The sequence below is a fragment of the Lepisma saccharinum genome, chromosome 3 (genome assembly GCF_977018435.1).
Source record: "Lepisma saccharinum chromosome 3, izLepSacc3.1, whole genome shotgun sequence".
NCBI classification, from domain to species: Eukaryota; Metazoa; Arthropoda; class Insecta; order Zygentoma; family Lepismatidae; genus Lepisma; species Lepisma saccharinum.
Window position 1 is genome coordinate 113,979,292 of NC_139231.1, and position 24,409 is coordinate 114,003,700.

At 37.4% G+C, this 24,409-nt stretch overlaps 1 protein-coding gene across 1 annotated transcript in view; it reads left to right on the forward strand.

Moving 5' to 3' along the window:
- The window catches only part of LOC145985971 (uncharacterized), a 166,588-nt gene extending 147,582 nt beyond the window's left edge, over positions 1-19,006 (forward strand). Inside the window, exon 2 of the mRNA XM_083120120.1 lies at positions 18,008-19,006. Within this exon, the coding sequence (XP_082976246.1) occupies positions 18,008-18,326 (319 nt within the window). The 3' untranslated portion in view covers positions 18,327-19,006. The remainder of the gene's footprint in view (positions 1-18,007) is intronic.
- Positions 19,007-24,409: the final 5,403 nt, after the last annotated feature.

Here is a 24,409-nt window from a genome sequence, read left to right on the forward strand (position 1 = left end):
GTTCTTAGTCACACTGAAAGTTCCTTTTTTGAGAGTTTTCTTTAGAGTTCCTGGGGTCCTTTTTGTTTCCTTGGGACAGTGTCTTCTTTTTCACTCGTCGATGTCTTCATTTGCTGATGACTTTTCCCATTCGTTGATTTCTACATTTGCTGATGACTCTCCTAGTAACTCTCAGCTCTCAATTCTCAAGCCATGCAGTCCGGCGTGTGGGAGTTTCTAAAATATATAAAAAAAAACTACAAGTATCGTGTGATCGATAGGAAGACAATGTGAAATAGTTAGACAATTGTTATGTAGCTTAGTTCTACCTGTCTGGGAACTTCATATACTTCAGCTGTCGCTATACTTGAACGATCAGCTGTGGCTACATTAGGCGGAATGCCTGGTAGGGGTCTGGAAGGTGACGGTTCATCCAAGGTTCTAGTGGACCTTCGTTTAATGAACGTTTGTGACCCTGTGGGCATTACGTCATCATAAAGCAAAAAAGGTGAACTTAGCCACTTTTTGCATATTAACCATAAGAGGATGGCACAGATGGCCATAGTTAAGCAGATTAACCAAATTATCTGGTTATTCACAGGCGACTTGCTGTCGCTTAGGGGTTCATCAATTGTGCAATCATTCTTACATGGGTAAGGAAGTTTCCTTATGCTGTTCCTGATTAAAGCATTATTGTTTATCCATTGTATTGGTATTAGACGAGATAGCGTCGCTTTTTCAACATGTGGCAGTATACAAGGGAAAGTGGGTTGCAGACGATGACTATCATTCAATTGCAATTCGCATTGACATCCCACATTAATAAGCAAAACTCCATCATTATAAGATGGGTGGAATCTCACAACAATATCTTTGCATTTTATTGAAATGGCTTCATACTCGGAGTCCAATCCGATAAAGGCGTACGTCGAAACATTATAAGCATATATGGGTGTTGTAGGAGTATGTAAAGAGCATTCTATCAAACAATGTTGGCGAATTTCCATAACATGATTTGTTATATGTGCTAAGAAACATCGGTCAATGTTAGAGAGACTGACCTTTCTTGGGGTTACAAAGCATAGATTATCTTTACTCAAGTCACAATGTGGGTCATACAATGTTTTCAAGGATACGTCCAGGGTAACCTGGTACAGGGGTTCTTGAATAGACTTTACATTACAGATTTGATTTTTCCTACGAAAATAAACAGGAGAGACGTTCCAACTCTTCAATTGAACATTGTGTCTCATTAAAGGTACTTTAAGTGCGATTAATGCCTTCTCTTTGGAAATCACACATTCCAAAATAGGTAAATTATAATATTGACCCAAATTTTCTAGTTTAACAACAAGAGAATAACTGAAATTACTTATCCTATGTTGAAGAATAGTTAGGTCGTTTCGCACTTGGCTGAAGTGTATTACAGATGGGTGTGCAAGTTTTGTCTGACAGGAATGTAGAAGCAAGTTGAAGGAATGCATATCATTGAGATTGGAGCTAGTTAAAGAAATCCAATCTTTAGCAGGGGATTCATAAATACGTTCTTTGATATTGTCATAACTATGTTTCTCTACAAACAGAGTTTTAACGTGTACTTTTTCTGCTCTGAAATATTGCCATCCCAGCAATATAGAATCTGTTGAAAATGTATCATTGTGTATAAGAGAAGTTAGAGATTGCCACTGATAAGTGTCTTCTAATTTAAATACCTCGTAAGTGAACTCATATAATAAAGGTAAAGAAGTCTCATAGTAGATTGGCAAATCTGTTTGTTCTGTGTGTAAGCCTGATATAACGTATGAGGGTATGTCCAAAGAATTTGCATTGGTACTGAGGAGAAGAAACACACAATATACTAGTCATGCCAGTAAAGTATCCTGGGCTCTTGGTGAGATGACGGTTTCACCGTTACTCTTTTTCATATGTCTCATGCTGGGAGATGGTCGGCTGGAGTTGGTGGTAAATGATTCGGCTTCTGCTAGGTTAATAAGTCTTAGACTTGGGGCTGATGGAATCGCAGATGGTGACTGTGTTTCGGTAGACTGTCTGCATTTCCAGCATAATTTCCTGATAAATACTATCCAACTTAAATAAAGTGCGAAAATGGCTACGACTATAATGACGATAGCTCCAGAGTAAACGGCTACCGTTTCAATTAAGGTTGGTTCGCACGCATGTGCGTCTACTTTGCCTACAGCCATTGTGCCAAAAGGGATTCCAATGTTTTGGATAGTGCGTGAGGTGTGCTGCATTTTGTAGAGTAACCATAAGGTGGTTATGGTTAAAGCGATATTCCAAACATACAATGTGGTGGGGGTAGAAGCGGAGGGTACTAACGAATCACCTACATCTGAGAGAACTTCATTTATCTCTTCCATTCGCATGACTCGTTCCTCTTCCATTTTAGTCTCTTTTACTGGAGATATTTTTATATATGGTATTTTCCTAGTCCAATTTTTATCTAAGCAATCATCGTATGATTTAAAAACTAATCTCTCTTGTTTTCTCTGCATATCTGTAATTTTTAAGGTAGGGATGTGAGACCAACTTGCAGGTAATATTGTAGAAATTTGGAAGTTATCTTTAGCATTAGCTGAACAAGGAAAAGTGGTTGGAATTGAAATTTCATTGTTCACTTCTACAGAACATTGACAGGGGAGGTCAATTTCTGCAGCTCCTGGCTGTTTACCATGAGTTTGAATACGTCGTATTTGTCCGTTGCAAGTAACATTTATTGAATCAGGCGGATTTGTAATGACATACCTATCAGGATTTATTTCGGTAATGATTATTGGATTACCAGAGATGCATGAGAAAGTACAAAATTTAGCTAATTCTTCAATCGTTGCTCCTTGTCTTATTTTAAGTGGACATCCTGTGCCTAATACAGCATCATGTCCGTAGCGGGGAAGATAACACAGCTTGTCAATATGGGGGTCACAAGTGGATAAGAAACTTCCTGATAATATTCTAACTGAAGTTTGAGTTATGGCTGCATAACTGGTGGAGTGAACCAAAGTACATGTGGAGTCATTCCATCGAAAGGGGACCGTCTGAAATTCTTCTAGGATAATAGGGTCTCCTTGTTTAACGATGGGAACCTTGATATGGATGGCTACTTGGGTATCAGAAAACATGCAGTGGGAAATAGGAAGAGAGTAATACTTGGTTAATTGATTAATGGGTAAGGCCAACTTAAAATTTTCTCCTGCTATTTTGGATGTAATGGTTAATAAATCTTGTCTCAAAATGGTGGGTTTGATTAAGACCATAGGAATTTTATTTTGAAAACAGGCAGTTTGTAAATCTCTATATTCCTGTTCTACAATTATATTCAAGAATAGTTTGTAAAGAATAAGAGATCTTAGTTGTTCTGTAAGAATTTGATATTCCAAAACTTCTGATTTGTTTAATAAGGAATCAAATTGGCGTTTCTCAAATAAGGCTAGTCTATCAATTTTGTCTTCTACATAAGCTAACGACTCATTAACTTGTGATGCTATACTGGCAATGTTGGACTGTAACACGTGGATGTCAGCATTGTGGTGTTTTAGTGACTGAGTTATCCGCAAAACTGCTTCCTTTAATTTACGCGTTGTTGTAACACTATTGTCAAGATCAGAAGTGACAGCTATTCCACAACACCATTTAAAAAAAGTTCCTACAAAAGGTAGGGGGCTTCTTTGGTTACGTATCACTTGATCAGAAAAATATTCACTGGTGGGAAAATCACACAAAGATTGATTGACGTGTTGATAAAGTACATTCTGCATCTTATCATTTAGCTCATCAATATAACAAAAAAGAGAATCGTGCTCCTTACACATATTGTTGTTTTCGGCTGTGACCATATCCATCAGAAGTGGGTCCACCAAGGGTGGCTTGGTTAACATTTCCTCATAGACCAACGGCACGGAGGCCTCATATACCACTACATTACCTAAAGGTTTCCAGTATCCACCACTAATCAACTTGATGGCAGGTTTTTCTGGATCTTCCAACGCCTTTGCCTGGGTTGCAATGGTTACAATCAGCAACAAGAACATGGAAGGAGTCATCATTAAGGCTCAATCTGTAACTTAAAGAAATATTAGAATCGTTCTCCTTCATATATGCTATACCAAAAACCAAAATGCGATTTTGAAGATTATTTACTTGTGTCTTCTGAATGTTATATCAGTGTAACAATTTACTGATAATATCACCTATCGACGATTAATATGAAACAGGGATGTACCCATAAAAAAAATGCAAGCGTTAGGGGAATTATAACAATAATAATTATCGTGACTTTGAATGTAAGGCAGTAGGGATGGTCTCATTTCTCCTAGAGAAATGACGATCATCACTCTACCCTGCCAAGTGCAAAAGCCAAGAATTTATATATAAAAAAAAAATCGTTGTGTAAGGACAGGAACGAGGAAAACATTACAACTCGTTCTTTCCTGTTATTTGCCTAGAGGGTCTGCCGAAGTAGTAAATTTGACCATCTTGGCTATTCCAAAGACAGTGGAAAGTCCAACTGTCGCCGAAATTTAAAACATTGCCATGGACAAATGTTTGTAGCTGCGTGGCGCACTGATGTAGCCAGGCATGCCGTTCTTCAAGGTTTGGTCTTAGCCTTAATCCTTCTCGTATATAAAAGGGTACGGTGGTTAACACATAGTTTGGGTCATGTCTATGACCTGGGGCTACTCTATCGAAAATATTTATTCCTGAGAGTATATGAGGGTTTTCTGGAGTAATAAAAGCATCTAAAAAATCATGTGTCATGAAATGAAGAGTTAGTTCGTTAATGGCTGGATCACATATTGGATCTTCACGGTACTGCACAGGCGCTTCATCCGCAGATGAACAATCTAATCCTTCGGTACTTCTAGTACGGTTAGATAGAGAAGTAAACCCTGTTCTAAAACTTTGGGAAGTGTCGCTCTCCACTGTAGAGGGTCGTATAAGGGTCGATGCTGATCCTACACTCCTTGAGGCAGGACTAGAAGGAGGTACTGAGAGGAATGCTGCCTCATCCTCTGAGCTTACTCGGCTTGTTGGAGAGTATGAAAGCGAGAAACTCTCTACAGGACGTGGTTGAAGAAAAAGAATTTCCGTTATTATAGGCTGGCTAGGTCCAGGCATGGATGTAGAAGGTTGTGCCTGATCCTCTAAATTTAGATGATCATTATCTGAAGGCAAGGTATCATGTAATGCGACTAATTCATTAACAACGTCTTCTTCAACAGACGTAAGTGGACTAGAAGTAGTTTGTGGCAAGAAAGGTAAGGTCTTTGAAGCTGGGGAAGAAGGATCACCTTCCGTTGAAGTTTCATTTAGTTGCTCAGCAGCAAATTGTTTAACAATCTCATTAGGAGTTAAACTGCTTTCTTCAGAGGGTTCCATTTTCCTAATATGCAAATAATCCTAGACTGTTGTCAGAGGGGTGATATACACACTCAAAGGTCCACTCTAGGCCATAGTTGGCCATGCAGGTGTAGATAAAACGTCGGAGTGTGGTAGCCACTCGTTTAAGAAATAATTCCTTACAAGCAGGAGTTCGTACTGGTTGGGCTAAATTAGCCTCCAAAAACTGTTGTAATCTAACAGGGGAGTCCACCTGAACAATTTGGTCCTGTATACTTTTATTAAGAGGGGGTATGGTAAAAAGGGTGTCAAAATGGGTTTTGATCCAATCGTTAATTATTACCATAATTGAAATAAAGTTAGAAGGGAGTCGTGTCAAAATTGATTTAATCTCAGGGTCGTGTAAAGTTATAACAGTATCTTGTGGTAACAAGAGAACATTTTACTTGGTGAACACTATAGCATTAGTTTCACAACAAAGAGGTGCCATAAAAGATAACACGCCATTTAATGTTGGTCACTTAAATGGGTCAATGGTCGTGGGATTTGATGCGTGCTATGACGATAACTGTATGATAATCGGGGACTAAGTCCTGACAAAATACAGAGGTTGACGTACAAAATGATTCACCTGGATTTTAATTGGGCAGGTACTGTTATAGATTACCTTAATGTCCGGAGTGAAAAGGACAGGGAGTTTGATAGAGTATACAGATTTCGTAAAATTCAGTGACTCTCATGTGTTCGTCGAAAGTTCTGCCAAAGGCTAAACGAGAATGAGCTCCACAGAGCCATCGGCTTTGAAAGATTACTAACTTAGTAAACAAGGTATGGAGGTGTTTAAGATGTATATCCCTTAGAATATAGATATGAAGTGTATGTGGGCCAGCCTTCAAATGTCTAACTTCGCATTGAGGAATTTGGGGGTCGTTGGAATGGCCACATAATCCTAACAAATATGCCTTCTCACATAAAATTAATCTATTGAAGAAAAATACTTCGTCAAAGAAACTGATTGTGCAATGGGGAGGTAAATAACCGTGCAGATGAAAGGAGTTTATATCTCTATTAGGGGCCTCGTTTATAATTAGGGTCCATAAGTCCATAGAGTTAACATAAAACAAAATGAGACGAAAGAAAAGAAAAAAAAGCATATATATATATATGTGCAAAATGGAATGTCTGTGAAGCACAAGTGATAGTTCAAAAACTTATTCGTGGATGCTTACCTGTTTCTTCAGGATGAACGAAGAATTATATGGGGAATCCTAAAACAAAAGAACATGACGTTAAGGCATAGTCGCCTTCATTATGAGGAGTGATGTGTGGGATCAGTGACTCTTCGAAAGGGCATGAAGAGTAACGGATCTCACACCTCCAACCCTATCCCTCTTTGTACTTATGACGCCCAACCCCGGGGATCTGTGCAATAAAGGTTAAAAAAAATTATCCCATGAAAAAAAGTCTAAGTAAGACCTATGTTGGTTACGTGTTTCTCACGCAAAAAGGCAGCAGATCCTTCCAACCAAATATAACATAGTATTCATAATATCATAATAGAAATATGTAGATATATATATATATATCCACATATGTATTCGACGATGGAAGTACAGGTGCGCTATGCACAATTCTTCCTTTTAACTCCTGGCTACCTTAGCCTCTTCTTCACCAAAAAAAATTATTATCCTAGTTACCCAAAGGTGCCAATTATTCTCGAAAGGGTGGAAAATATAAAGATTTTGGTATAATGTCCCATCCGGGTTTCATATTTTTTTTTTTGTACGGTTACTATGTGAAGTATATTTATTTACCCTGAGTGGGGATTAAAACTGGTCCCCGCTCATATTACATGCATGACTGCAACATTATTGTGGTCTTAATTATGATGGTATACTTACCAAGGGAAAGTAACAAAAGAGTAAGTAGGTAAAACCTCTCAGGGGTTGTGACCATTTATACTCAATAGTAAAACAAAAAAAAACTGGTATTTAATTGCACTTATATGTATTCGCAGTAATCAAGATTTCGCAATACACCGAATGAGAATAAAAGAGAAGAAAAATAACTGTCTTGAAGAATGAAGGAAAGAAAAGAAGAGTACAACTATGTGTACTATCATTGTTGTTGCCACCCTATAAGCCGTGTTGTTAAAAAGGCTCCTCAACCAACCACCCATAGAGCATTGTTACGTCTGAATTTTTTTGAAAGTAATATTTTTGATTATTTTCAACTTTGGCGCAAACGGTGTAATCGCTTGTTGATTTCTAACAACAAAAATGTTGGCAAAGCAAAGGAAAATAATGATTTAAACAATATTATCTATGTAGCATGTGCAACTTTGCAGGGCTGAAAAGCAAGTTCTTTTCACGCTTCCAAAACATAGGTTTGCCCCGCATCTCCACCATTAAATCTGTCACGTCCTAGGGTGAGACAGAGGCACACAGGGGCGTACCTGTGTGGTGGGGATCGTCGGCCGGTCACTCTACTCTACCTAGCTTATCCATATACGGAGTTCACGGGAAGAGTAGGAGACATACCTTCCTCTGATATGCCTACGGACTAGCCTTGCCTACCTTAGTGCATAAAGTATAAAGCTAGTAACTTCCTGAGTGGGGAGGAAGTGTAATTGCGAGAGGTATTCCAAAAGAGATGGGAGTGTTTGTGTATGTGTGTGGGGAATACTTACATTGAATAGTATAATCCTAGACGTCTCTTTCTACTGTGGGGCAGGAGTGCCTTCATACGCACGACTGCTCCAGGTCTTCTTACGTCTTCATCTTTTAATAAACCTCTAGGCTAACAGCAGTCACTGTGGACTCATGTGAATTGGAAATCATGGGGGATAACAGATAGAGCAAGATGTTGGGTTTTATAGTTTAATAAGCAACAAAACAAATAAAGACAAAAGAATAAAATGTGATACAAGAATCATGATCTACAAGCTTTCAAGGCTTAGTAATGCTTTCCATATGACTACAGTGGCCTCTGGGGCTTTTGGGTTCATTACATTTTAAGATGCTAGGCTAACTGATATGAATCCTTCCCATTGTACTGTGTAAACAATTATATGAGGGCAGGCGTACAAATATGGCCCTTCTGACATTAGTTCGTTTAATACAAACATAGTTCTACTACCAATGAAGGTGTGTCACCATACCAATGAATTTACTTATTATCATCCTAGCTAATTCTGGGTGTGTGTGTTAGTGTAATTGCTGGTGTCTGTAGGGGCGGTAGTGTATGGGCAGAAAGTGTACCATACTTGAAATATAGAAGTTAGTTAATTACCATACTAAAGATTAGAGAGTGACAGAAGATTATTCTTACCTTCGTAAGAAGAGGCTGTTACCACCGAAGAATCTCAGCGATCGTCTCTGGTGAGGGTGTCGATGAGGGTAACAGACTGAAGTCAAAAGCTTCGAGCATGACGTTTTAAAGTCAGATTATCAGCAAGTGGGAGGTTCCTTGCTCTGTGCAGTGCTCGCCCACGGGTCTCAAAAAGGAGGGGGGAATAGTAGCAGATTGGAGGGCAAAACCACAAAAAGGAAATAAAAGGAAGTTAAGCCATATGTGTGCTGGTGACGCCATATCCTATGCTTGTGAACAAGGGCCATGTTATATCCCATGGGCTTACGCCTGGGATTTATCACTTTAGCGGAGACGGATAGGTATTTGTATATGTCTGGGACGGTCAGACATCGACTAACCTTCAACTTTCCCCGTATGGTGTTGGCAAAGAATGCCCTTATTCAAAGTTCTTAGTACCACATGTGCACAGGCTGGGATCCAACAGGGGTCCCATTATGATCACTATTCAGTTGCAAAGTTCTTAGGAATTACATATGGCATGCTCTGATATACGTTGTAGGTCCTGAAACAAAATCTACCTAGGGTGCATACAGGGTGATCACTGCCAGAGAGGACTCCATTTGCAATTTAGAATAAAAAGAAAAAAAAAGAATTGTCCAAATTTCCGGAGGTGACAATACCGTCCACTTCTTCTTCACAAAATATGTGATCACCGCTCTCACCTCAGTTTTCTCCATTCTGGCACATTGACACAACTTCGCTCAGTTATACCCCTGTAAAAAGAAAACTGTACGCTACTCAGATTTGCAATTCAGAATGAAAGCATACAAAGGATCACTAAACAATAACAAAATAAAAAATCAATAATAACGTCATTCCTTCTATGTTAGGGTCGGAGCAACCTGATCGCCTCTCGTACATAGGCTACATTTAACCTATATGCGGTCCTATAAAGCACATACTTGTATATAATGGTAAGTATAGGAACAATATGAGCGTCGGAGAGTGGGATCGAACTGGTCTATAGAACCCCCCCCCCCCCGAATTGACATCGTTTATTGCAAGTTGTAAAATAGCAGAACGTTTGTTAGTTTTATTGTTAATAACGGAAATGAAGTTCAGTTAGTTAGTATTCGAACAGAATAACCAAAGAAAAACTGCGTTAGATCGAAAAATTGATGTTACAATACAGGCTCCAGGTTATGCTTTACCATTTAATCCAAAGAATAACTGGTTTCCACAGTCTTCAAAATTACAAAAATTAAGTTTTTTGTGAATGGTCAAACAACATAAACTTTATGATTAAAATTTATCTCTCTTACATTTAAAGCTTTTCCTTGAGGTACCTAAAACTTAATAACAAAATATAATAGCTGTGCGTTTCAGTACACACTGCATGTAAAAAACAGTAATTAAGTTGTGCTGCATATTCACACTTCTGATGGATACAGTAGAAAAATCTCCTCAAGGATAGCAATAATAATAATAATAATAATAACAATAACAATAATAATAAACATAATATTTTTGGAATCAGTTATTTATTATGAAATTTTAATTATTATTATTAATTAATAATCATTATTGTTATTATTTCTATTATTCAAATTTCTTGAGACGCCCATGGGAACAATTATGAGTGACCCCCCCCCCCGAAAATTGTTCCTGTCTGCGGCCATGACTGTTGGACAATGCTTAGCTATGTCCTCCCCCAATATTTGGAACTCCTGACGCTTAAGCTAGCAACGGACATCAAAGGGTAAAATAAAAATTAACGAATATTTTCAGTTACATCTTGACCAAGATGAGAAAACCCCTCTGGCGTTGCCGTCGAATTTTCAACTGTAAGCGAGCGGAGGGAGCGAGGACGATGCAATCATCTGTTTACCTTGCAACCCTACCCTTGCATTGCCAAAATGTCAGTGGCGACTGTTCAGATGACATACGTACAGTGGCACATCAGCATATTTAAATGGAAAAAATGTTTCTATTAAGCTTATCAATTATATAAGTACTAGCTGATTCCCCGGCGTTGCCTGAATATTTATTTATAACAATCTTCTATTAGACAGGAAAATAATGAATTCTAACTATACTGTAAAATGAACTTGGAGTTGAAAAGCATTGGGAGTGCCACTATTCATCGTAGCGACCCCGTAAACTATGGATTCCACACTAATATCGGTCGTTTTCGATTATTTTTACTTGTCACCTACCTCCCACCCCCTCCCCTAGGGGTGCCAGCAGTCTGTTGGAGTTGAACGGCATTGTCAGTGTCACTAGTCATCTTACCGACCCCGGAAACTATCGATTCCACACTAATATCGGTCGTTTTACATGTCACCCCTTCTCACCCCCACCCCGAGCGATGCCAGAGGTGTATTGGAGTTGAAGGGCATTGGGAGCGATTATTCATTTTAGCGATCCCTAAAACTATGGATTCCACACTAATATCGGTCATTTTACATGTCACCCCTTCCCATCCCCTCCGCTAGGGGTGCCAGCAGTGTCTTGGAGTTGAACGGCATTGGGAGTGTCACTATTCATCTTAGCGACCCAGAAAACTATGGATTCCACACTAAAATCGGTCGTTCTCGATTATTTGTGCGTGTCACCCCTTCCACTCCCACCCCTAGGGGTGACAGGGATGTCTTACCGCCACAGTATTTCTTTCGAGATTGCAAGTGATACGTGTTCCAAGTTTGGTTGAAATCAATCCAGTCGTTCGAGAGTATACAAATTATAAAGTAATATTACAAATTCAGTATAATATAAATTTAACAACAATTTATGAGCATCATTTTCCACCTCCAACAGCAAGAATAAATAAATTGAACGACATTGGGAGTGTCACTATTCATCTTAGCGACCCCGAAAACTATGGATTCCACACTAATATCGGTCGTTTTACATGTAACCCCCTTTCCACCCCACCCCTAGGGGTACCAAGGGTGTCTTACCCCTACAGTATTTCTTTCCAGATTGTAAGTCATATGTGTACCAAGTTTGGTCATCGTGATTGTCACCAATTAGCTTAGCGACTCCAAAAACTATGGATTCGACACTAATCTTGGTCATTTTTGACATTTTAATTTTCACCTACTCTTCCCCCCCCCCCCCCCATCCCGATAGGTGATGAACTTGAAGTAGAACGGTATTAGGAGTGTTACTATTCATCTTAGCGACCCCGAAAACTATGGATTCCACTCGAATATCGGTCGTTTTCGATTAATTTTGCATGCCACCTCTCCCACCCCCACCCCTAGGGGTGCCAGGGGTGTCTTACCACCATAGTATTTCTTTCGAGATTGCAAGTAATATGTCTTCCAAGTTTTGTTGAAATCGCTCCAGACGTTCGAGAGTTATGCCGGAACAAACACACACACACACACACACACACACACACACACACACACACACATATATATATATATATATGTATATACACACATTTTTATTTATTAGAAGAATATTAAAAGAAACGTATATGTACATAGTCTGTTGAAGTCTGCAACCGGAAGTGCAGATTTCTAGCTGGACACACAATGGTAGTTGTGTTACATGGCAACCAGATCTGTGGCAAGAATTTTATTTCGGGAGAAGCCCTGAAGATGAATTTCTCGGCAATGTACCTGATGGTATCTGCGACGTCACTGTTTGGGCTGCAAGCTTTACCAATACAATACTGAAGAGCTACGGGCAGAGAAAGCAAGCTACTGCACTTGATTTGAGCTGAACTACGAGTGCATATTGTTACCCATGTCGTTTTCATTTGTAGTTTTAAGATATATTTTAATCCTGTTTATGATTTAGTGTGTGTTTTGTTAGAAACACCATTTTCTCATTGATCGAAAGACGAAGATTGATTGATTGCTTATTTTACTTCGCATCTTGTGCCACTTTTGGCTAATGTACAAAGATGAGAATGAGTGATGATGTGCTAAAATTGATGAATGGACACCCACAAACATCCATGGCCAGGCCGGGATTCGACCTCTGGCTTCGTAGTGCGATGTGCTAACCACTCTGCCACGGGAGCTGGCAAAAGACGAAGATAAGAAGGATGTTTTAGTTTTGCAGTGTGTTTTACATTACCCCATTTTTTCCTACTAGCCCTTCACCTAACTTCAGAGCCACCAGCCACCGCTGCAAAATGTGCGGCATTCTTCACCTTTATTCAGTGTTTATAATCATGAGGGCGAAAACAGTACACGACAAAAGTAGAAATGTAATATTTAATGTCATTGAAGTTTTTGACAACGAAGCAAGTAAGGGAAGTTAAACCTACGGCATCGCGGGGCACTAGAGCATAAGATGTTTGTTCACTTTGCTTTGCAGGTTTGCCTGTTTGTTTTTTGTTTGTTTTTTTCTCATTTTGGTTCAGCTGGGCTGAAGGAAAGAGTGTGGAAGGTACCTTATTCCTGATTGAAGAGGTTTTCTCGGGCAATAAACCAGGTGATTTCCAGATAGGCTTCCGAGCTTTCGAGAGCTAACGTCACTCTCATCTTCAGGGATTGAAGGATTGGTGGTTGATTGCCCGAGAAAACCTCTTCCCTCTTTGCAGTTTCCTACTGATGAAAAGCGGTAGTGTTCAATTACTGAAAATCGTTTATTTTAAATGCATTAATTACTAGATATAATCCTTGTTGGCATATCCCCACCCCCACTCATTCCTTTTGGATTGGTATTGGCACATGTCGTTTTGATTTGAGAGTGCCAATGTTCTATCTCCTAGATATAACACTGCATTCTGGAAACGAGATGGAGATGGAACAATTTCATTATAAATTTGTCATTCGGTAGCAAAGTAAAATAAATAATTTATATTTCTGGAAATCAATCAACTAGTTTGATTCTACTATTATTCTAAATTTTTGTCTGTTAACCACAAAAATAAGAATATAAGACCTTTACTATTGCTAAGCATCTCCCACAAGTGACTGAGGTTAGAATGCAAGTGGTTTACCTCACACTCAGATGGCGCTTGTGGTTGGATGAGGAAATTGTCATAAGGTTTCATTGGCTGTTGGTTGCTTCAAAATTCTATACATGAACCAAAAAGACTCTCAATATATCAATATTGATTGTATGTAGGCATCAGACGAAATCAGAGATGAAACAATTGCATCCTAAATAGACTGCAGCCAAAATATATCCATTTGGAGATAGAACATTTGCATTCTCAATGGACGATGTGATTATCACCTGTTTTGAGAGAATTTGGGAATCTGACTTAAATGTTTTTAGCTATAGTCTTTTTGAAGGTTTCAGTCCTGTGCATGAAATACCTTTTACTGTTCTCTTTTCCATGACCGACTTTCAACATTCTAATGTCTAATTAACATTCATGTCTTAACAATTTCAAGTAAAGAACTATGTTGAGAAAGGCTGTGGATGGGTGTGTCTCCCAGTAGTGGTGGTGGTGGTGGGGGTTCCAGTAACTAATCTTGAAGCATAAGTATACATAGCTCCCCTAAGAGCCAAAAATTAGCAACCAGAGAGGAGGAATTCCCCTTCATTCTTCCCCAAAATACTACCCTGGTAACTTCTCTCGTCCCATCCTTAGATACACCATGTGACAAAAACAGAATGCAGGTTAAAATATACAGAACATCAATTTTGTCCATAATATTGCATGATCTCTTATACTAAAAGAATAAGAACGGAATACATATTTATTATGACACTGTGTTTATTTTTCAATGCTATAGCACACTCCCTGATAGTAAGTTCTGCACACCACCCAAACTACACCTTCATAGATCCAACATTCTGGCATATGTAGGCTTAATGTCCCAACATAGTATCTTGAAAAGGGGGGGGGGGGGGTTGATCCTGATTATATCCCTTCCTCAGACTTTCTGAAAAGAAAAGGCAATATCATTATACGGAGACGTATGGTCTTGTCAAGCAAAAAGGGAGTCGTATCTTTCTCCATAAAAATCTTGAGCATGCTACTTTTATTGTGACTCTTATTGCCTGTAGGTACTTGCTGAGCATTGAAATTTGTCTTCTTTTCTGTTACTGTACAAGGTTTATTCATAAGTCTGTGAAGCATTTAAATAATTTACCATTCATAAATTATGCAACTGATAGTGCTAATTCTAACATAGAAAGATCAACAAACTCTTTAAGTTTCTGTAAAGAAAACTGCTAGCATGTAGAATCTGTGGTTTACTGCAAGGAGGCATAGTAGTAAAAATGATACTGAACGAATGTGGTACAGGTACAGGTACGGGGGATGATGATATAAGGCATTAATGCTGTGGCCAGACTGGTCACCTGATGTAATTTAAATCTGTGTGATTTTCTTGTTGTGGAGATTTGTGTAGGATGCACTCTTGCTCCTCCCAATCTCTTTATGAAACCATACTATAACAGCTGTAACAGATATTACTAATGGACCGTGACATTTACATGCATGTAAAAAGGTGAAGTGCTCCCCTGTGCTTTGCACCATGCCATGAAGGCATATAGGGGGTGTGGAGTTAGGGTCCCACACTTTCTTGATCACTGCTGAAGGTGGGGCTGATGTGATCAGTACCATGCCCCTGGCTGCCTTTACCCCCCAGAGTGCCCTCCAGGTACCCACTTTATAGGACACTGGGTGGGCGCCGGAGCAGCTTGAACAGGTGGAAAAAATCCTGGTTCTCCCCCACCGGGGATCGAACCCGGGTCTCTCACATGGTAGTCGGATGCCCTAACGACTGAGATACCGCGGCTCAATCATTTACATGTATGTGTTGGATGAAATAGGCAGTGGTCAGAAGTAGCGAGCTACTTGTAGCGTCGCTACTGTAGCTAGCTACAAAATTTGTAGCTGTAGCTGGAGCGACGCTACATTTTGAAAATTGTAGTTGTAGCGGTAGCGAAGCTACAAAATTCCTGTAGTTGTAGCGAAAATTTCGCTACAGCTACATTTTTTCTCGGCATTTTGAGGTGAATTTTGAATGTGGCAACAGCGTCAGAAAAAATCGACAATAACCCTTAATTTTGCAGAAGGTTCATAAAGACAGTCTATTACATTGAGATACAGTTTATCTTGATTGTAGATTATAGATATCTGCATAATTTCTTTAATTAGTATCTGAAGAATTCAGATATCCAGATAACTAACTGACATATATGAACATATTCCTGCTAACAGCTATGTTTTTTTAGCTGCATCGCTACTTTGCCTCGTTTGCTGCACCACTGGAAAAAAGTGCCTAGTTTGCGTCACCCCCGGAATAAATCCTGTGGATATTCATGGTGTAAGAGACACCAAAATGTCATTAATTGCTGTGTAAGACACAACTTGCAGTGCAAAAACGAGCAATGGAATATCCACTGCACTGACAAGGGAATAGTGCCAGCAATAAATGGCTCACTACGTTAACAGCATTGACCATCGTCAGTATATAGGATCTCACCAGCAAGAAATTATTGTTGCAAGAATGATCGAGTTTCTGGAATTACAATTATTTTCGCGATAGTATTTGTTCACAAATTTTAAAATTACAATACGTTTAGAACACTCAGGTTTATGCGACAGTTTCCTCAATAAATTTTATCATATTGCAAAAAGTATGTACGAGTTATTGACTTTCCTGCAGATACGACAATTTTCTTTAGTTAATATACATAGTTTTCAAATTTATGTATTTCTCCTACTTTTCCGTCACTTTTCTGTAACTTTTGCTAATCATGACATCATCATCCTTCGCTGTTTCCTGCCTCTGGCTGGGTCGGCATAGAAGTCAAGCCTCTCCATTTTTTCCTGGTCTTTCACAACTCCTCTCTTTCCAAGGTGTTCCAATCTTGTCTCCTAACACTCTCCACTATCTGCTCTTTCCACCGACACCTTGGCCTTATCCCACTCCTTGTGCATTGTAAGCTCTTACTGGTAGTCTTTCTGCATCCATCCTCTTCATGTGTCCGAACCATCTCATCTGTGCCTGATCTATTCTGTCCTAAAGCTTCACTACACCCACCGTCTGTCGGATCTCCTCATTTCTTATTCTATCCCTTCTAGTCTTCCTCAAAAGACTCCTTAGAAATTTAATCTCCACTGCCTGCATCTTTTCTTTGTCTCTCTATGTCATTGTCCAAGTCTCTGCTCAATACGTAATTATTGGCACATAGTATGTTACATATTACCTTCTTGCATTTCATAGGTATATCCCTATTCCATATTATTCTTCGAACGCTTTGATATAGTCCACCACCATTGATTTGTCCTCTTCTGTTTACCTCCTCATCTATTCTTCCACTTCTCTCAATATTGACAATGAGGATGAATGGTTTATTTAATTATTATCTTATCTATAGTCGCTTTCTGCCACTTTCGGCTAATTGTGAGAATGAGGAAGAATGAAGAATGATGAGCAGTGTGGGGAATGGAGGAACAGGAGGATCTCATCCTCCCAACTTGGCGTCTTTCCTAGATTTTGTTTTGAGTCCATTTTATGCATAGATAATCTGATCGAGACTGGATCCTAACCACTATGTGCCTCTGCTGGGTATCGAACCTGGGGCTCTTTTGTAGTCAAAGGGCTCCAGGTACTTTTCATTCAAAATGCTGACTTCATATCAGTCTATGAAAAATGAAATATTTATTCTCAAGAAAAATATGTTGATGTGAACATAAATACGTAAGCCTACCAAATTTTATTTGTGTGTGGTTGTAATAATTAATTTGGGTAACACCCTAATTGCAATATTCATATATCAAAATTTGAATTGATATGCCACTTGCATAGGTATGGTATTCTCAAAAACTATTGTAAAAATAAGTAACTGAAGTAACATTGCTATCAAAATTATCGAATGACTGGAATCATGATAATAAATAACAGAATCTATTTACCAGTAGTAGGGGATTTTTTAATACCCATATCGTTGTTTTCATATTTTTATGCAGAAGTAGCGCAAAAAGTAGCAAAGTAGCGAGTAGCGAACAGGAGTAGTGTAGCGAGCTACTTTTTGGTAAATGTAGCTGTAGCTGTAGCAAAGCTACTTTTAAAATGTAGCGTTCCGATCACTGGAAATAGGTATTGTCTTGATGTCTTGTTATGTTAGGTATTGTCTTGATGTCTGTTATGTTACACCTGCAGAGGTAGATAGAATGAGAGTTTGATTCTGTAGAAAAGAAACTTGGAGAGATTGCCTTCATTTCTGTGAAATAAAATATATGGTAGCACCCGTTGTATAATTTATGAATGATACATTTCTTAATGTTTCTTAAACTTATGAATAAACCTACATTAGACAGAACTTTAAAAGTTAAAGTTTCCTTTAAGAGTGCAATTTTCAAATGTAAACATATAGCTGTACTTTTGTGCAATATGTATCAAAACGACTGGATTTTCCATTCCAGGCAGCAGAATCAAGTCCGAAAGAAAAAAAGTGAGCAGGACCCAGAAACGGACAGTGAATCAGACTCCAGTTCAAGTAGCAGCAGCGACTCAACCACCTCAACATCCTCGAACTCGACTGATTCATCTAGTGATTCAAGCAGCTCATCAGATTCATCATCAGCAATTGGGGTTTCAAGTTCCAGTTCTTCCAGTAGTTCATCTTCAATGTCTGGTGATGGTTGCTCCGATTCAAGTTCTGACTATGAATTTGCTGCGACGGTAGCAAAGCGTAAAGTAGATACTGAAAAACAGGTGGCCAACAAAAATAACAACAGGTAGCAGGTATGCACATACCAATTGGCGACTCTTGGAAAGTGTACTTCATTCATTGGTGAATACAGCATGTGAAGCGAGACCAATCATTTTTCAAAGTAATAAAAGAGTTTGTATTTGTAACATCTAATTTTTGTATTGTCTTCAGGATGTGTGCATTTTATGATGGACCAGTGTATCCATGCATTTTCACATATGCTATTTTTTACACACATGTACACAGAAAATGTTTTCAAATTAACTGGAAATTCATTTTGTACTTATTGGAAAACTTAGCATGAATATTTAAAAATATAATCAGTTCTTAAAATGAAGGGGCATGCAGGGAATCTTAAATTCTAGAAAACATTCAGCAAAGAATACCCCAAAGTGTCTCATTACCACCATGTTAAGCTAGAGGTACATGCTCCCATAGTTCAAGAAAACATACCCCTCACTTAACGATTTCCACTTGAAGCACCTAATATAAATACTTGCTTTGATGCAATTCATAAGATTTGCACAAATCTCTTTTATTTTCCTATTCATGTGTTGGTATAATTTAATAGTAGTTGGTTTCTCAACTTATAATCCAACAATGGAAGTTCAATGTTACATTCTGTTGTTATCTGCCATATTGTGTACACTTATTACATGAGTATATTTCAACATTAATAAAACATGATGCTTCAGATAGTTTTGCAGAAATACAGATATTGCATTTAAACTTTTCAAATAACCATGTCCTGTAGCTAACATAATGAAAATGTAGTTCCCAGACAATACTTTGATATGTGATGATAATACACCTACTTGTTTACTTTGCATTAAATTTTGTGTGTTTTAATAAAAAAAATAAAAACCATGTGAACAATTTAGAACTGGAATTGCAGTTCCTGATTATATTATCCTTGATTGAAGAAATCTATTCCCATCTGCTCTATGGTTGTTTTCCTTTCATTAGAGGGAAATGTTTAGATGGTACCTTAAAGGAAGGCCATGGGAACTTCTATTTCTTTGTCACTTCATTTTCTTAATTTCTGCCTTGTACAATTGGGAGGAAAATGCCATTGTTATGGGATCATTAAAATAAACACTAAGTTTCCTGTATTCATGTTCATTTTGGGCAGAGAAGTCAGGCCGATCAACAAGTGATGCACAATGCAATGTTGTTGTTTTTTCAGGATAGGTTAAAGTTATTGTAATTTCAGCATATTTTTCAATGAGTCCCTAACAACGGCAATCTACTCCTGCATCATAATAGTACAAAGAGCAGCATTAAATAATTATATCACTCACTTGATCATTCGATGATGCACCTTTATTACTGGTCAAATATTTTATAGTCTTCTCACATAAACTAGTGTTCAGTTCTATCGCATTCATTGTGATGACCGATGAGTCTTGGGGTCAAATCGCAGTAATGATAAGCCTCAGATATTATGCAGCAGAGTCTTCACTCATTTATGAAATTAGGAGGCTGACATAATTTGCAATGTTGTCACATTCGTACTAAAGTGTTGTTCGCAACTGGTTTCATTCTAGTTATGACCATGTGTGTTCTTATTTTGCAGTATGCATTTATAATATACATGATACAAAAATGACAATATTTGTAGGAAAAATCACAGATGACACTTTGGAGGAAGAGTTGATGCTTAGACTAGGTGCAAGTGCCTTGTGATCATTGACATATCATGTGTGGAAAGGAGCAATCCTTGGCATTCACTCTCCTTGTGTTTGTGCACTTCTGCTCAGCCACCTAATTTTGTAGCTGCTTGTAGTCCTACTTCCAAATTCCCAGGCCTACTGGAAATAAGGAATGATTTTATCTAACTATACGCAAACAATATTACCAAGCTTTGTCATTACAGTAATTGAAAAATTTTCAATGACTTGCATAAAAAAAAAAAATACATGATGCTTGCAAAATACAGGGTGAGCCTAAAAGAAACAGACAGTTTCAAAGTTTTACGGAAACAAAAGTTTAAACAACATGGCTGAAATACTTACAGGTTGGGGTAGTATGTCCTGACGTTTATGCAGCTAAGTTACAATTTTTTTGTGTGTCACCCTTTTGTAACATGACAGATATCAATGCAATAGTCCAGTTCTCCCCAAACATATCTCACGCCTTACACAGACAACCAGTTTCCTTAAATTCCTTGCTCCAATCGTAGATGGACTGCCTTTTGGGTGATTGTTTGCCATACCATGTTCTAAAACGACACTGTATGACAGTAACTGAATTTGTTCTTGCAAATTCAAGCACACACAAAGCCTTTTCTACCTGGCTAGAAGCCATATTGCTCACGTGATGCTGACATCACAAAAACAAACAAAAAGTGGAGGTTGTAAACTTGAAGACTTTCTCTATGAAACAGCACTAAATGCTTCCTGATAAAACAAACACTTTTTGATTTATAATAAGACTGTATCTGAAACTCTGAGTAAATAAATAAATAAAAAAGTGTTTAATCTGTCCATTCTTTTAGGCTCACCATGTATATTCTATACTAAGTGCTGATTGAGACACTTGTGATTCATAATTAGTAGGAGCATGCATATTTCGTTTTTGACGAAAACACTAAATGTGAAATAACACATTCTAATGTTAATTTTTAATGTTTCTGAAAGGTGTGAGGTGCATTTTCCTACCCTGTTTTGTCACGAAATGATGCAAAATGCGAAATACTCTCTTAAACACGAAATTTAGAGTTTATTTACTGACGAGACACTTTCTGAAGTTACAATTATCCTGAGAGTTATGCAATTCACAGAAAATTGATTAATTCTGCTGTAAATATTTTAGAAGCAAGAATGGAACCCTTTATACAGGAATAAAGTTAATACTCTGGTAACTACATAAATGTTCTATTAGAAGGGTTATGTTTATTTTGGGTAGCAAGTGCAGTTTTTAAATCAAATTTTGGATTATGTTCACAATTTTAAAACCAAAATGTCATTTTATTTACCAAAAATATGTGCCTGTAATAATAATTAGACAACATAATACAGGCAATTAAAATATTTGTGCAAGCAATGTAGGATTGTTATTTTTTACAAGTAAATTTTAACCATGTTTTGTGTCATGAATAAGAAATATTTTATTTAAAATAAAGACATGAATATTACAAGGTTAGCATAGAATGTTTCCCTTGATGAACTAAACCCAGTTTTTTCTTTATCATGTACCTGCAATTGAGTGGCAAGTTGCAAGATTACCAAATACCAATTTTGAGGACTTTTAAAAATTTGTAAAAGAAACTGTACGATCCTTTAGTACATTTTTATTCAAGATCAGTCCAATACATAAGGTAACTAAATGTAAAAATTTTATAATATAAATCATCTATTTTTATCACAAAACAATGTTGTAGGAACTAGCAAACAGTACCTTTCATTAACTTACAACTGCAGACTACAAACAATTACAAATCTCTACAAAGGCACATTTTTAAGACAATGTGACTATGTATATATAAAATGCAGTCTTTTTTTTAAAAAAAAATCATATGCTATATTGTAACTAAAAATTACATACATAATAAAAAAAATCAATGTATCAGCAATAACATAAAAGATTATACACGATAGTACTGACAAACATGGTAGCTGGGATCCTTCATTTCTATTTGTACATGTCCAGATTCAAATATTATTGCAATTATATTGGCAGCAACGATTTTTCTTTCCACACTCTCATTTGTAATATTTGCCATAGAAGTATCTATTCCAAAATAACTTAGCAATTACAAATGAAACACTCACAAGTTACACTGCAACTCTATCATGCCAAAATTTTACTGACAATTTGTTTTGTTGCAATACTTTCAATAGAGGTCTATCCCCAGAATATTGACAATTAAGTTGAAACCGTCAATTTTGGGTGGTGAATAGCAATGAGAGCTACAAAGAGGTCACCTCAGTGGTTTTTACTTTGTTGAGCAAGATTGGACTTTCACCATTGCCATTCAGATACGATTTCTGAATATTTTCAACCTTATTATTAATTTGTGCAAAATGCAATCCATGAGTGATTTCTTACACACAATAACCAACACTTGGAAGAGACAGATTTAGTCTCAGAAATGTTAGAAATAAAACAGGTATAGTAGTAAAAAGTGCTATCCCATTCAAACTCTATAAACATGTCACACAAAGCAATATATTTACAGGATATTTACCAGAAGATAATGTTCCTAATAGAAAGTTGTTGACTAATATATTTAAATATGTGCATTTACAGTTAAGAGTTTGTAGCGAATACAATTAGAAATGTTTTCACTTAAAATTCAAAACACTGCATTGCCACTGCTATTAGGGTTTTTATTACAAAAATATGCTGACAATTTACTATTTAGTGACCATACGGCTACGGAAATTCCAAAGAGCATTATGAGAATGCTGTTCGTAGGAAGGCAGGAAATATGTATGTGGTGTCGAAGGCAGGAAATATGTATGTGGTGTCATGTTAGAACATGTCACTGGTACAAGTTCACACTTCTTTTCACCAGTCAGTCACAATCAGGATATCAGTGAACTATTCCTTTTTGTCAGGCCTCATGTACACTTTGAGGATGAATGTTTACAAAGGGCAGAATGTGTGCAGAATGGACCCTATAATTGGCAGGAAAATTTTGTTTACAGTTCTCCGACATGCTGATTTTAACCGACTGGTGCAACAAGAGGAATACAACTAGTGCAGACAAGTGGAACTTCTCTTAACATGACACAACATGCATCTTTTCATTCACTACTTCTTACATTTCCATAACACACATTGGATTTGATTGGAGTGTGGTTCCAATTCAGCAAACACTTGAATAAATTGTAAAGCTTGGCCTACAATAAAATATCGTGTTACAACTTTAATTCACTACAGGAATGACCAAATATAAAAACTGGAACTAAATGTACAGGGTGAGTCAGAAATACAGCTACACTTTTGATCTCATCACGTGATGACAGTATTTGAAGAATTGACTTTCCAACTGCATTATCTCTAGGGGCATGCATATTTCGTTTTTGACGAAAAAACGAAATTTGAAAAAACACATTTTAGTTGTTATTTTTTCATGTTTTTGAAAGGTGTGAGATGCATTTTGTGACCATGTTTTGTCAGGAAATAATGAGAAATGAACTGCAAAAAGCGAAATTAACTCTGAAACACGAAATTCAGGGTTTATTCACCGACGCGACACCTTCGGAGGTCTGAATTATCCTGAGAGTTATGCAATTCCCGGAAAATTGATTAATTCTGCTGTTAATATTGGAGAAGCGAAAATGGACTCCTTTACACAGAAATAAACTTAATACTCTGATAACTACATAAATGTGCTATTAGAAGTGAAATGTTAATTCTGTGGAATAAGTGTAGTTTTCAAATCAAATTTAGGATTATATTCACAATTTTAAAACCAAAATGTATTTTTATATAACACTTTTCATCCAATTTTTCACCGCTATAACACCGATATTTTATTTTATTTACCGCTTTTGCACCCGAAATTGACTCAGTTTTTATACCGAAATTTTGCTTTTTTATTTACCAAAAATATGTGCCTCTAATTATATCACTTTCCCGTAGCCATAATACTGTCATCACATGAAGCAATCAAACATGTAGCCATATTTCTGACTCACCCTGTACTTTCTTCCATTAGGTATTCCAGGAACAAAATTGGTACAAAGCACGGATGTACTGATATGTAGAGTATGGCTCCGATTTATTAGATCCCCTCCTATTAACTAAACACCATGGCCCAAGGGCTAGGACTTGCCAAGCAACTTTTCAATGGGTGATGAGTGGTCAGTATGCTGTTTTCTGGTTTTCCATATCCCTCTCTGTAACTTACGAATTACTTCTAGTACACAGAACAATTGAAAAGCAACCAAAAATTAAAAGAGAAAAATAATGGTTTAAACAGGATCCAAACACAAGACACTTTTACAAGATCTCTAGTCTGAACTTCAGTCATGTCACATACAGCAATCACAGACATGTTTTTACAAATATTATAATTGTATCAAGTCTTAGCATTAACAGCACATGTTCAATTGATATGAAACATGTTATTCTCCCAGTACATTCATTTCAAAAATATATG